The following is a 12,486-nucleotide window of genomic DNA, read 5'->3' as shown; positions in this document are numbered from 1 at the left end:
AAGGCTGGAGGATCATTTGAGCTCAGGAGTTTGAGACCAGCTTGGGCAACATGGCAAGACCCCATTTCTATTTTTGTTTAAGCCCGATTAAATCGGCCAGGCACGGTGGCTCACGCCTGTAATCCCAGGACTTTGGGAGGCTGAGGCAGGCAGATCACCTGAGATCAGGAGTTCAAGACCAGCCTGGCCAACATGGTGAAACCCTGACTCTACTAAAGATACAAAAATTAGCTGGGTGTGGTGGCAGGTGCCTATAATCCCAGCTACTCGGGAGGCTGAGGCAGGAGAATCGCTTGAACCTGGGAGGCGGAAGTTGCAGTGAGCTGAGATAGCACCATTGCACTCCAGCCTGGGTGACAAGAGCAAGACTTCATTTAAAAAAAAAAAAGCCCCATTAAATTGATCAAGTACAGGGTGCTTATGTCATCCTACACACTGAAAGTTGCACATCCTGAACTTTGATGTAAGTGTGTTATGCCTATGTATGTTGAGCATTTGAAATAAGCTCCATAGACCATGATAACAATAATTTCAGACAAGGGATGACTTTCACACATCCCCCCTCCCAGGCATTTATTGAGTATCCTGTATGTGCCAGTCCTCTATGCCAATTAGTGAGAACACAAAAATAAAGATGGAATAGTCCCTGCCTTTATGGGGCTCTCCCATCTGTTTTGAGGGACTGATGTCTAAACAAAATAATTAGATAAGTGATAGTTACCATTATAGTGGTATGAACATGAGGTGCTATGGAGGCAGTATTTAATTCAGCCCAGAAGATGAGGAAGGGTTCAGGAAAATCTTTTACAGAGAAACTGATGCTTGAGCTGAGACTTGAAGAAAGGGCAAAATTTCTCTGGTTGAAAAATAAACTGGTGTCTCATTGAGAAGGATCAATATTTTGAAAAACAAGAACAACATGAAATAATGTTGTGCATTTGGGAAATGACAAGTGGTTTGGTGTGATCAAACAGAAAGCATGGGGACAGACAGAGGAGGCCAGGTCTAGGATGCCATGCTAAGGGATCAATATTGGATCCTGGAGACAATGGGAGGCTGTGAAATATTTCAAGCAAATGAACAGCATGACTTGATGTGTTTTGATTCTCATCACTCCAGCATCTGGCCGAGTGCAGTTTGGAGGAAGATAAGACTGGGCAGTCAGGAGGCTGTTGAAAGTCCAGCTGAGATACGATAAGACCCTATGTAAGGCAGCTACAATGGCAGGGGTTTTGGGGTGGGGGGTAGTTGGGGCAGAGGAGAGAAGGAGAAAGATTTGAAAAAAGGTTGGAGAAATACAAGACTATGCCATTCTGGAACAAGAGAAACGTTCTGGGATATGCATTTTCTGGCCCCTTTATTGCTTTTCCTGTCTTCTTACCAGTGCTCTAATTTAAGTGCTGGTATCTCTGCTCTGATTCTCTCACTGTGTACATATGAAACTTTATAGAACAAGAAAGAGTGCTACAAAGCAGAGAGCACATCTGCCTTTAGGTCTAAAGAGAATGTTAGGCAGGGCACAGTGACTCATGCCTGTAATCCCAGCACTTTGGGAGGCCGAGGCAAACAGATTGCTTGAGGAGATCAAGACCAGACTGGGCAACATAGTGAGACCCTGTCTCTACATAAAGAAAATACAAAAAATTAGCTGGGTGTGGTGGCATGCACCTATAGTCCCAGCTACTCAAGAGGCTGAAGTGGGAGCTTGAGCTTAAGTGTGGGAGGCAGAGACTGCAGTGAGCTAAGATTGCATCATTGCACTCTAGCCTGGGCAACAGAGCAGAACTCTGTCTCAAAAAATAAATAAATAGAATAAAGAGAATGTTAGTACAATTCCTAATAAGGCATTGCCTGGGGATGGCTAAAATACATGATTTCCTTGTCAAAATATAAAGGGATAAACCACAGCAGTGTTTTGGCCCAAGAACTATTTGGTGCTTATTAAAAATATAGGTTCTGGGCTGGGCACGGTGGCGCATGCCTGTAATCCCAGCACTTTGGGAGACCGAGCTGGGTGGATCACCTGAGGTCAGGAATTTGAGACCATCCTGGCCAACATAGCGAAACCCTGTCTCTACTAAAAATACAAAAATTAGCTGCATGTGGTGACGCACGCCTATAATCTCAGCTACTCAGGAAGTTGAAGCAGGAGAATCACTTGAACCCAGGAAGCGGAGGCTGCAGTGAGCTGAGATCGCACCACTGCACTCCAGCCTGGGTAAGAGAGTGAGACTCCGTCTCAAAACATAAAATAAATTAAATAAAATAAAAAATAAAAATATAGGTTCTGAGGTCTTCTCCTGATCTAATGATGCAGGATTTGGCCAAAAGGTCAAGATGGTAATTTGCGGTTTTGACATGCCAGGTGATTCTTAGGCACACTCGAGTTTGAAAACCGCCTGATGGTTTCTGAAGTCCCTTCCAAGCCTAATTTTTCTTTAATCACAAAATGGCTTTACAGAGGATAAATTTTTTTCAGGAATCTTTGAAAGGATTAAATACCTTTGAGAGAGATAAACAGGATAAAGTCAGCCTTAACGATGTCACTCTATTACTAATAACAACATATATTCAGTGTTCATTTGTGCCAAGTATGTGCCAAATGCTTTATACACATAATCCCACTTATTCATGTCAATATCCTTTAGCTAAAGGCCACCAGGGACACACCTGTCTTTAAACAAGTTGAGCTTATTACTTGTTGCAGCAAGGGAGTAAGTTCTCCTTGGGGAAGCATGGAGTGTCTCAGTAGAGAGCTTATAAAGAAATTGTTAATAGGATTTGCACTTCAGTTGTGTGATTTGGGGGAGGATCTTAAAAATCTGAAGTTCACTCTAGATTAGATGTTAGCAGAAAGCAGGGTTAATTTTGTGATTAGTTATCTCAAGAAATCTTACCCGTAGGGAGGGGAGACTAGAACACAGATAAACCTGTAATCCATAAAGAAGTAGCAGTTAATCATTTTGGCTGAGAGAGTGAGGGCTTGGGATTTTGAGAGTGGAGCATTGACTTTGTTTTTGTCTGCGCTTAGGCAAAGTTAAGAAGTGGCTTTATTGTATCTCATTTCATCATGGTCTCAGAGTAGCCTTGTCTGAAGTTGTTATTCTGTGAGACTGTTTATGTCTAGCAGGGGAGTAACATGTCCTCACTGTGAGTGCCAGGCCAGCATCTGAATGTCAGAGGCTGCCCTCTTGTCTCACTTTATTTCTTATTAATCAGACTATAGTCCATGAGATAACTCATGCTCTGAGTGGTTATGTAATTTGCCATGGAGCTAATCATTGGGCCTTCTGAGTGCAGGTGGCCTGAGTCCAAAGCTCACGCTCTTGCCTGTGAAGCTTTACGGCCTCCCTCACGCTTGAAAAAGGGAAAGCAATCTATAAAGTAGGATACAGTACTTCTCAGTCTCAGGCCCAGTGACCACAGAAACCTTTCCCTTGCTTGTTATCATAAGTTCACCACCAGGGACTGATTTCTAGTTAGATGACGTGCCCACGAAAGGCAAGGTTAAGAGCTGTCTTAAAGCATTGGGTTAACGAAGTCAAAACTAGCCAAGACATGAATCTAGATTTGTGTCCTGCCCTGGACTGGAAAACTGCGTAAAGACAAAAATTTAAGGTACAGCAGTCTCTACCATCCAGGGAAATGAGTCAGTGTTTGTGGCATTCTACATCAACAACCTCTCTGGAATCCTGGAGCGATTCTATAATGGCATAGATCTTTCCCAGAAAATTCACAGGAAATTACTCAATCATATAGAGAGAGCCATGAATTTCGGGTCAAAAGTTCAGACTGATGCACAGATAAATTTAGAAAACAGTAACAATCCAAATAAAAGCAACACAGAGCAGTATGTGCAGGACAGCGTTAGAATATACCAGAGAACAACGACACAATCTACAATCATTTCCAGTGAATGCAGCATGTTAAAGAGATGCGTAAAATCCCCTTACCGCCGAGGGCCCCTATTGTGTTGTTCTTGCCAACGCAGCAGCCATCCTGCTATATAGACTGGCTGTGCGGCCGCAGGCCCCATCACACTGAACTCGCATCATCCGTGTCAACCAGCCATGGGGAAGGTAAGCAGAACACAAAAAATAAAATGAAAAAAAAAATTGCCGTTATATAATGCCTGTTAAGAGCAAATAATGCAATTTGGAACGATTCTTCCTTTGCAGATCACCCTCTATGAGGACAAGGCCTTCCAGGGCCGCAGCTACGAATCCACCACTGACTGCCCCAACCTGCAGACGTATTTAAGCCGCTGCAACTCCATCCGGGTGGAAAGTGGCTGCTGGATGCTCTATGAGCGTCCCAACTACCAAGGTCAACAATACTTGCTGCGGAGAGGGGAGTACCCTGACTACCAGCAATGGATGGGCCTCAGCGACTCCATCCGCTCCTGTTGTCTCATCCCCCAGGTGAGTTTTCTAGATTTCCATCATGCCGCCGGAGTGTCCCCACTGTATGGTCAATGTGGGTTAGAGGGAGGGAGGTTTGCATTTAAAAACTCCTAAGGGTTAGATGGACATCAGAGACCTGCATAAGCCAGATAGATAACATGGACAAAAACAGCAGAGAAATGTAAGGAAGAACCCACTTAGAGGGAGAATCCGTTTTACTTTAAATTTTTGCTACCAATAAGTCAATTAAAAGTGGTCTGTAACAAATGTAATATCAAATGGGATATAAAACAAAACTTGCAAATGGGAAGCTGGTTGGGCATACAAAGACGGTATTTTTAACAAATTGTTTTGCCTATAGAAAAAGAATTTCTGATGAATTAATTAGATAGGTTCCACTGTGGACAAGTAAACCTTCAAAGCTGTATTGTTAATATAGGCTATTCAAAGGTTGTGTCCAACTTTGGAAAAGGTAATTTTTCTTAATTTGGAAAATCAGTTAAATTCTCATTCCAAATGACTATTTAAATTAACTTTACACTGAAGTACAAGATTTTTTAAATCTTACTTTAGTGGTAAATTTATATGTTTATAAATTTGCGAGATAATACTCTTACTAAAAGAATACTAGTCAAAATAAACTATTTCTATTTTTTCCCCGAAATGTAGTTTGAATTAACACAGGTAATTAGGAATCAAGATATCTGAGTTCTTGATGGATTCTAACTCAGCGTTTGAACCTCTTAAAAATTCCATCTCCTACATAAGAATGAATTTCAGGTCAAAAAGAAAATGAGCATAGCAGTATTTAGGTGCTAGTGGAAGACAGATCCATGCGCAGCATCCACAGTAATCTACATTTTACACTGTCTAAATTTGACATTGACAATTCCATGCCCCACCCTACCAAGTTCATCTGTTCTTTGGTTGGACAAATTCCGGAAGAGACTCATTTGCTTTTCTCTATCCTTCTTTCTGCGGACCGAGTAGACAGGCTCCCACAGGCTGCGGCTGTACGAGAGAGAAGACCACAAAGGCCTCATGATGGAGCTAAGTGAGGACTGCCCCAGCATCCAGGACCGCTTCCACCTCAGCGAGATCCGTTCCCTCCACGTGCTGGAGGGCTGCTGGGTCCTCTACGAGCTGCCCAACTACCGGGGGCGCCAATACCTGCTGAGGCCCCAAGAGTACAGGCGGTGCCAGGACTGGGGGGCCATGGATGCTAAGGCTGGCTCTTTGCGGAGAGTGGTGGATTTATACTGAAATAGCTTAACACTACCAATTTCCCATTTTGGAACCTAATAAAGATTTAGTCTGCATTATTGGCAATTGCTGACTTCTGTCGTTCTTTCATTGTGCAAATCAGTTCACCTTTAAATTTCCTTGTCAAAAGTTAAGTGAATGGGGCAAGAGACGGGGCCTGTTGGAGAAGAGCTTCAAGGTAGAGTGAGTTTGAACAAGCCTCGGATGTTAGGGTGGAGGCAGGGTGTAGCCTGCCTGAGAAAGAAAAGGCAGGGCAATGCCAGAGACCTGGGAGAGGCTGACTGGCGAGAAGGGAGGCATTCAACTAAGTACCTTGAGGAACAATAGTTCGGAATTTTCCTTCTAACCAAAAATGTGGGTCAGACAAAAGGTAAAGTCAGATGAGTGGTGAGGGCACACTTAACTTGGCCAACAGCCTGATTAGACTATACAAAGGATTGTACTTTTGTTTACTTTCAGGCACAGTATTGTATTAGTAATGCCAGAGCCACCACGGCCACTGCCGTACCTTTGAACAAAGTTAAAGACCATTCATCTCCTTTTGAAAATGACTCCTGTCCGGGACTGTAGCTCTTTGTCAGTACTACCCCTGGCCCAAATGCTGTGTTAATTACAGAAACTGCACATCAGTTTCATGGTGACCAGCTATTGCAAATAAATTAATAAGAGATACACATCAATCTTTTAAATAGATTTGCATGGTATAGTGTACCCCAAACATAAAAAGTAACTACAAAAAACATCGTTCTGCCATAAGGACACATGTGTATATGTTCATCACAGCACTATTCACGACAACAAAGACGTGGAGTCAACCTAAATGTCCATCAATGGTAGGCTGGGTTTTACAAAGTGGTACATACACACAATGGAATACTATGCAGCCATAAAAAAAGAATGAGACCCTGTCCTTTGCAGCAACATAGGTGGAGCTGGAGGCCAATATCCTAAGCAAACTAACACAGGAACAGAAAACAAAATACCTCCAGGTTGGAGAGGATCGAAAAACTACCTGTCAGGTACTATACTTATCACCTGGGTGATAAAATAATCTGTACACCAAACCCCCACAACACACAATTTGCCTGTATTACAAACCTGGATATGTGCCCCTGAATCTAAAATAAAAGTTAAAATAAATAAATAAGTCCTGTAACTACAAAACGGGCCCAAATTTAAAGGTGCATTAAAGAAAGCCATAATTTCTGGAGCCTTTGATTAAACTAAAATCTGCTTGCTCATAAGCAAAGCCCTAAAAAGTTTTTTTTAAAAAAAAAGAAAGAAAAGAAAGCAATTGCAAGTCTTTTCATCAGTAGAGAATTAATTTATTTTAACTTAAAAATTTCCCTTCAAAGTAAAAGTCCTCCCATAATCTTACTACTGTACAAATTCTATAAAGAAGTAGAAGGGAGTCCTTTTGATGCCCCTCATTGCTAACTCCTGTTTATAGTTGGTGAGCACCCTTCTGGGATTTTCGCCTTGTTTATATAGCTGTCTCATAAAACACATGCTTCTTTTCTTTACAAAAATGGAATCATGCTATATATATTAGTCTGCAACTTGCTTTTAAAATGTATTATAATATGGACATATATCTAGGTCAGTATCTTATTCTGTTTCATGGTTGAATTGCATCTTGTTGTTTGGAAGTCCCTTAGACCATTTCACCATTTGTCCACTTAAGTGACTGGGCTTTCCCAATGTTGCTTTGACCAACAATGCTGCAAAGAATGACATTGTACATATACGCTAAAGAATGACATTGTACATATACGCTAACCCTGACGTGCCATAATTTTAAAAAGATAGTGACCTAGAAGTGAGACTACCGGCTCATACTGCAAGTTTATTTTATTTATTTATTTATTGAGACATGGTCACACTCTGTTGTCCAGGATAGAGTGCAGTGGCACAAACACAGCTCACTGCAGCTTCGACCTCCCAGGATCAAGCAATGATCCTTCCATCTCAGCTTCCTAAGTAGCTGAGGCTACAGGAGTGCACCACCATGCCCAGCTAATTTTTTCATTTTTTATAGAAAGGGGGTCTCACTACGTTGCCAGGGCTGGTCTCGAACTCCTGGGCTCAAGTGATCCTCCCACATTGGCCTCCAAAAGTGCTGGGATTACAGGTGTGAGCCACCACACCCAGCCACAAGTTTATTTTCCATTTCAATATCCTCCATTTATTAGCCACTAGATACTCAACTTCTCTGAGTTAGGATCCTTACCAATTTTTGAGCACCTACCATGAGCCTGCTATATGTAGCAATGGGGATGAAGAAAACAATCAAAACAAAACAAAAGAAAAAGGTATTTCACTACCACTGCAGAGCTCTACATAGAAAGAATACAAAAAAAAAAAAAAAAAAAAAGCAGCAGCAGCCAGAAAATAAGAATTAAAATAATTTGTATTGCACATAGTTGGTGGTTAATTCATAAATACCACTTACAAAGATTTATGACTCAAAGACAAGACAAAGTACTTCCATGGGTTGACACAGGGCTGTGAGCAATTCTTTGAACATGAAAGAAGCTGGACACAGGTCATTTTCCACTCCAGTGCTCTTTCCAGTCCATCAAACTGTTCTCTTCCAGGCCAATAAATACTTTCTAAAGTCTTCCTCGAGTCCAGCTTCTAGACATTTATTCCTTCCTCTCCCTGCATCATTCCAGCCATAGCTCCCCTTCGTGTTCATGCAATTAATTTCCTCTGAGTCAAAGGCCTTGTGTACTCTCGCTCGTTCAGAGAACAAAGATGTATTCTAGATCCCACTAGAAATAAGTTTCTTAGGAATTTGGTTTTATTTAATAATAAGCTAAGAGATCATGTTTTTCTGTTTCGCACATATTACTTTTCTAATTTCCTCAAACGTAGATATTTCCCTTTTTAGTTCTTTCTGAGATTAAGCCTCTTAGAACTAACTATTCTCTCTTTTGAATCACGGCACCACCATTAGCTAAGAGAAAAACATCTAATTCTCAGCTCCTTCCAGGCATAACTGTAACAAGATCAGACCCAATATCGAAGATTCATGTTTGCTGTGTGTTTTACCATAATAAAGGTTCAAAATTCTGTGAACTCTCTTGATAAAATATTCCAATTTCTTACACCCTTTCATGACGACGTTCTCTTAAAGGACTAAACTTGAAATTTTCAACATTCAGTTAAGCCCATTTCCTTCCTATTAACAATCAGTATTCAGCATTGTGGCACGTAAGTAATACTGTAGTTCTGACAGATTAATTTATATTTGCCTTATTAAGAGTCTTTGCTTTTTCTGCTCCCCGACTTAAACTTTTTTTGTTTTTCCCCAACCTATACAAACAAAAGCGTGAACTATATGTGAAATAGCTGAAGCTCCACTTCTATTATAAATAGACAATGTCCCAAATTACCTTTTTACAAACATTCTCAATAGCATCAGCCAATGATAGTAATCCGAACACTCCAGAGAGAATGGGACCAAAATCCACAATGAGCCCCGCGGACTAGGACAGCAAAGAATAAAAAGAGAACACGAAAATGCCCTTGCTCCCCTCCGCGGGCCCCTTTTGTGCGGTTCTTGCCAACGCAGCAGCCCTCCCGCTACATAGCCCCGCCGCGCCGCCGCCCCACCCGCTCAGCCCCGCCGCGCGTCCAGCCAGCCATGGGGAAGGTGAGCCCAGCCCGCGCCCCGAGCCCCGGGAGCTTCCTGTATCGCGGGGGCCGGAGACTGGGGCAGGGGCAGGCCTGTGAGCCCTCGCCTTGCCTCGCCTTGCCTTGCAGATCACCCTCTACGAGGACCGGGGCTTCCAGGGCCGCCACTACGAATGCAGCAGCGACCACCCCAACCTGCAGCCCTACTTGAGCCGCTGCAACTCCGTGCGCGTGGACAGCGGCTGCTGGATGCTCTATGAGCTGCCCAACTACTCTGGCCTCCAGTACTTCCTGCGCCGCGGCGACTATGCCGACCACCAGCAGTGGATGGGCCTCAGCGACTCGGTCCGCTCCTGCCGCCTCATCCCCCACGTGAGTGCAGCCTCATGTCAGGACCCAGGCCCTCAGGACACTCACTGGATGGTTTCAAGAAAAAGTTAAACATTAGCAGTAGTGATGAGTCACAATAACTGAGAGTGGACAAAAGATGAACTATAGTGGATTAAGTCAATAGAGTTTGCCCCTCACAAAAGCAAAGTGTTACCCAGAAACCAATTAATCACAATTAATCCACAAATATTTATTGAGTAGGAATGTGTCGCCTGCCCTAGGGATTGTATAAGACTTAAAAGTCCTGTTCTGGAATCATTTAGAATGGAGTTGTAGAAAAACCACTAATACCCAATAGAAGAATAAATGCCAGAGGGTACGGCAGTTACTAAGCAAACAGGGTAATTTCTTTTGAGACTTTTTCCCCTTTTTGCTCCTCTCTTGCACATTTTGGGTTTTCCCAGCCTATATGAGTAAGACTTTCCTTCAATGGAGAGCAACACAGATATTTCACACAGGTGCCACGTATATCCCATATGTGTGTGAAAACACTACTGTTTATGAAAAATTCGTCCTTGGACTTACTGATTTTTTTCCCCATTTTTCTTCATTGCATTCACAAATTATTGACTTATAATTAATTGTTCTTTAATACATTACCTTAATATTTAATATTTAATAGTTTAATATGTTTAAAATACTTCTATTTTAAAAAGAAGGCTTATATATTTAACATATGATATTTATCTCATTTATTTAAATGATGCATTATCATTTAATTCAGTATATTAAATGATATATTTAATATATTTTAAATACTTATATTTAAAATACATATTTTAATATTTTAAATATATTTACATTAAATATATTTAATGAATATAATGTATTTAATAATATATCTAGTTAATATATATTTAATATGTTTATATAACTATATAAATTATATTATATTTTAAATATATTTTAATATATTTTTAATATGTTTCATTTACATTATATTTATTTTTGGGGGGTTGTGGTTTTGTTTTGTTTTTTTGAGACAGAGTCTCACTCTGATGCGCAGGCTGGAATGCAGTGGTGAGATCTCAGCTAACTGCAACCTCCGCCTCCCGGATTCAAATGATTCTCCTGTCTCAGTCTCCTGAGCAGCTGGAGTTACAGGAGCACGCCACCACACCCAGCTAATTTTTGTATTTTTATTTTTATTTATTTTATTATTATTATTATTTTTTTTTTTTTGACAAAGTCTTGCTCTGTCCCCCAGGCTGGAGAGCAGTGGCATGATCTTGGCACACTGCAACCTCTGCTTCCCGGGTGCAAGCAATTCTCTTCCTAAGTAGCTGGGATTACAGGCACGCACCACCACACCTGGCTAATTTTTGTATTTTTAGTATAGACAAGGTTTTGTCATATTCATCAGGGCAGTCTTGAACTCCTGACCTCAAGTGATCCACCCACCTTGGCTTCCCAAGGTGCTGGGACTGCAGGAATGAGCCACTGCCCCAGCCCTTATATTTGTGTATTTTAAATATATTTTATTTATGTTTTAGTAAAAGTTATTTTTAAATAAAATGTAATTTTTAAAATAAATATAATCTTAATTTATACTTATAAAATATAATTTGAATATAATTATTAAAATAAAATATAATTATTTTAAATAAAATATAATTTTATATATTTTATAATATATTTTAAATATAGTATATAATTATATATTAGATATCATGTATATTAAAATTATACATAATTTAAATACATTTCTTTATAATTTAATGTTTATTTTAATATTAAAACATTTCTTCAAAATGGCATAAAATAGTAATAAGCTGTTACAGGTTTGGGTTTGTGTGTGTACAGGATACTGAGCATAGGAGTCAGCTTATGCTGAGAAATAGCTGAATATATTAAAGAGTGAGATTTCCTTCTCAATTTCTTCACCACACTTTATAATCTTGAAAAGGTACTGAATTTCTGCCCTCGGTAATGAGGAGTTTATAAATATTCAGAATTAATTAAATTTTGCCATGTATTTCTAAATGACTTGAGCAGGTGCTCACCAAGCTGGACTGCCTGACAATGCATTGGAATCGTTTCATGGTTGCTTTTCTCCTCCTTTTATTTCTGGGTCTGCCAGGCTGGCTCTCACAGGATCAGACTCTATGAGAGGGAGGACTACAGAGGCCAGATGATAGAGTTCACTGAGGACTGCTCCTCTCTTCAGGACCGCTTCCACTTCAATGAAATCCACTCCCTCAATGTGCTGGAGGGCTCCTGGGTCCTCTACGAGCTGCCCAACTACCGAGGACGGCAGTACCTGCTGACGCCAGGAGACTACAGGCGCTACCAGGACTGGGGGTCCATGAATGCCAGAGTGGGCTCTCTGAGGAGAGTCATAGATTTCTCCTGAAATATGTCCTCCTTTGTCATTTCTTAATTTGGAAACTAATAAAATATTTTCTGTGTGTTCCTGGCACTGATTTGCTTGTGTCTTTACTGTGCCCTACTTCTATCTTATTTTATTTACACACACAAGGCAAATGGCAACCAAGATGTGTAATACATAGATAAAGGAAGTTCTCACAACAGAAAGACGTCTTTATATTAAGTAGAACTTAACAGTTTGCCAAAGTTTCATAGTACATTACCTTATTTGATTCTCTGGCCTTTAAACAGCTTGCCGCTTCAAACCAGATTATCAGAAATCTGTTTAGATTTCAGTTTTTCTCTGAGGCGTGAGGACCTGAAAACGTAGGTTCAGATAGTGTGACGAACTTTTTCAATCAGGGATTCTGAACCTGGGTACCATAAGGCACGTCCATTTTTGAATTCTCTAAAATTGTATGCA

The 12,486-nt window shown here is 40.7% G+C and overlaps 2 protein-coding genes across 3 annotated transcripts; both read left to right on the top strand.

Annotated features, from left to right (window-relative positions):
• Positions 1 to 3,826: 3,826 nt before the first annotated feature.
• On the top strand, positions 3,827 to 5,732 carry LOC102145420 (gamma-crystallin C). Of its 2 annotated transcripts, XM_005574095.4 has the most exons (3): positions 3,827 to 4,079; positions 4,179 to 4,421; positions 5,394 to 5,732. In XM_005574095.4, exons 1-3 carry the CDS (start codon positions 4,071 to 4,073, stop codon positions 5,664 to 5,666), a joined length of 525 nt encoding a protein of 174 aa, XP_005574152.1. In that variant the 5' UTR covers positions 3,827 to 4,070; the 3' UTR covers positions 5,667 to 5,732. The 2 variants fall into 2 exon arrangements, with proteins under 2 accessions (XP_005574152.1, XP_065381374.1); XM_065525302.1 differs by having other exon boundaries at positions 3,827 to 4,421.
• Positions 5,733 to 9,286: 3,554 nt separating this feature from the next.
• LOC102145793 (gamma-crystallin D) lies at positions 9,287 to 12,114 on the top strand. The gene is made up of 3 exons (XM_015432674.3): positions 9,287 to 9,324; positions 9,435 to 9,677; positions 11,776 to 12,114. The coding sequence occupies exons 1-3, from the start codon at positions 9,316 to 9,318 to the stop codon at positions 12,046 to 12,048; spliced, it is 525 nt and encodes a 174-aa protein (XP_015288160.2). The 5' UTR covers positions 9,287 to 9,315; the 3' UTR covers positions 12,049 to 12,114.
• The last annotated feature ends 372 nt before the right edge of the window (positions 12,115 to 12,486 follow it).

The sequence above is a fragment of the Macaca fascicularis genome, chromosome 12, assembly GCF_037993035.2.
Source record: "Macaca fascicularis isolate 582-1 chromosome 12, T2T-MFA8v1.1".
NCBI classification, from domain to species: Eukaryota; Metazoa; Chordata; class Mammalia; order Primates; family Cercopithecidae; genus Macaca; species Macaca fascicularis.
Note: the sequence above shows the minus strand (reverse complement) of the source record. Positions and strands in the feature narration are given on the sequence as shown.

Coding starts and splice junctions, on each gene's coding strand:
- LOC102145420 (XM_065525302.1), top strand. CDS start 4,149: ATGCAATTTGGAACGATTCTTCCTTTGCAGATCACCCTCTATGAGGAC. Junction 4,422..5,393: donor CCTGTTGTCTCATCCCCCAG/GTGAGTTTTCTA, acceptor CGGACCGAGTAG/ACAGGCTCCCACAGGCTGCG.
- LOC102145793 (XM_015432674.3), top strand. Junction 9,678..11,775: donor CCTGCCGCCTCATCCCCCAC/GTGAGTGCAGCC, acceptor TGGGTCTGCCAG/GCTGGCTCTCACAGGATCAG.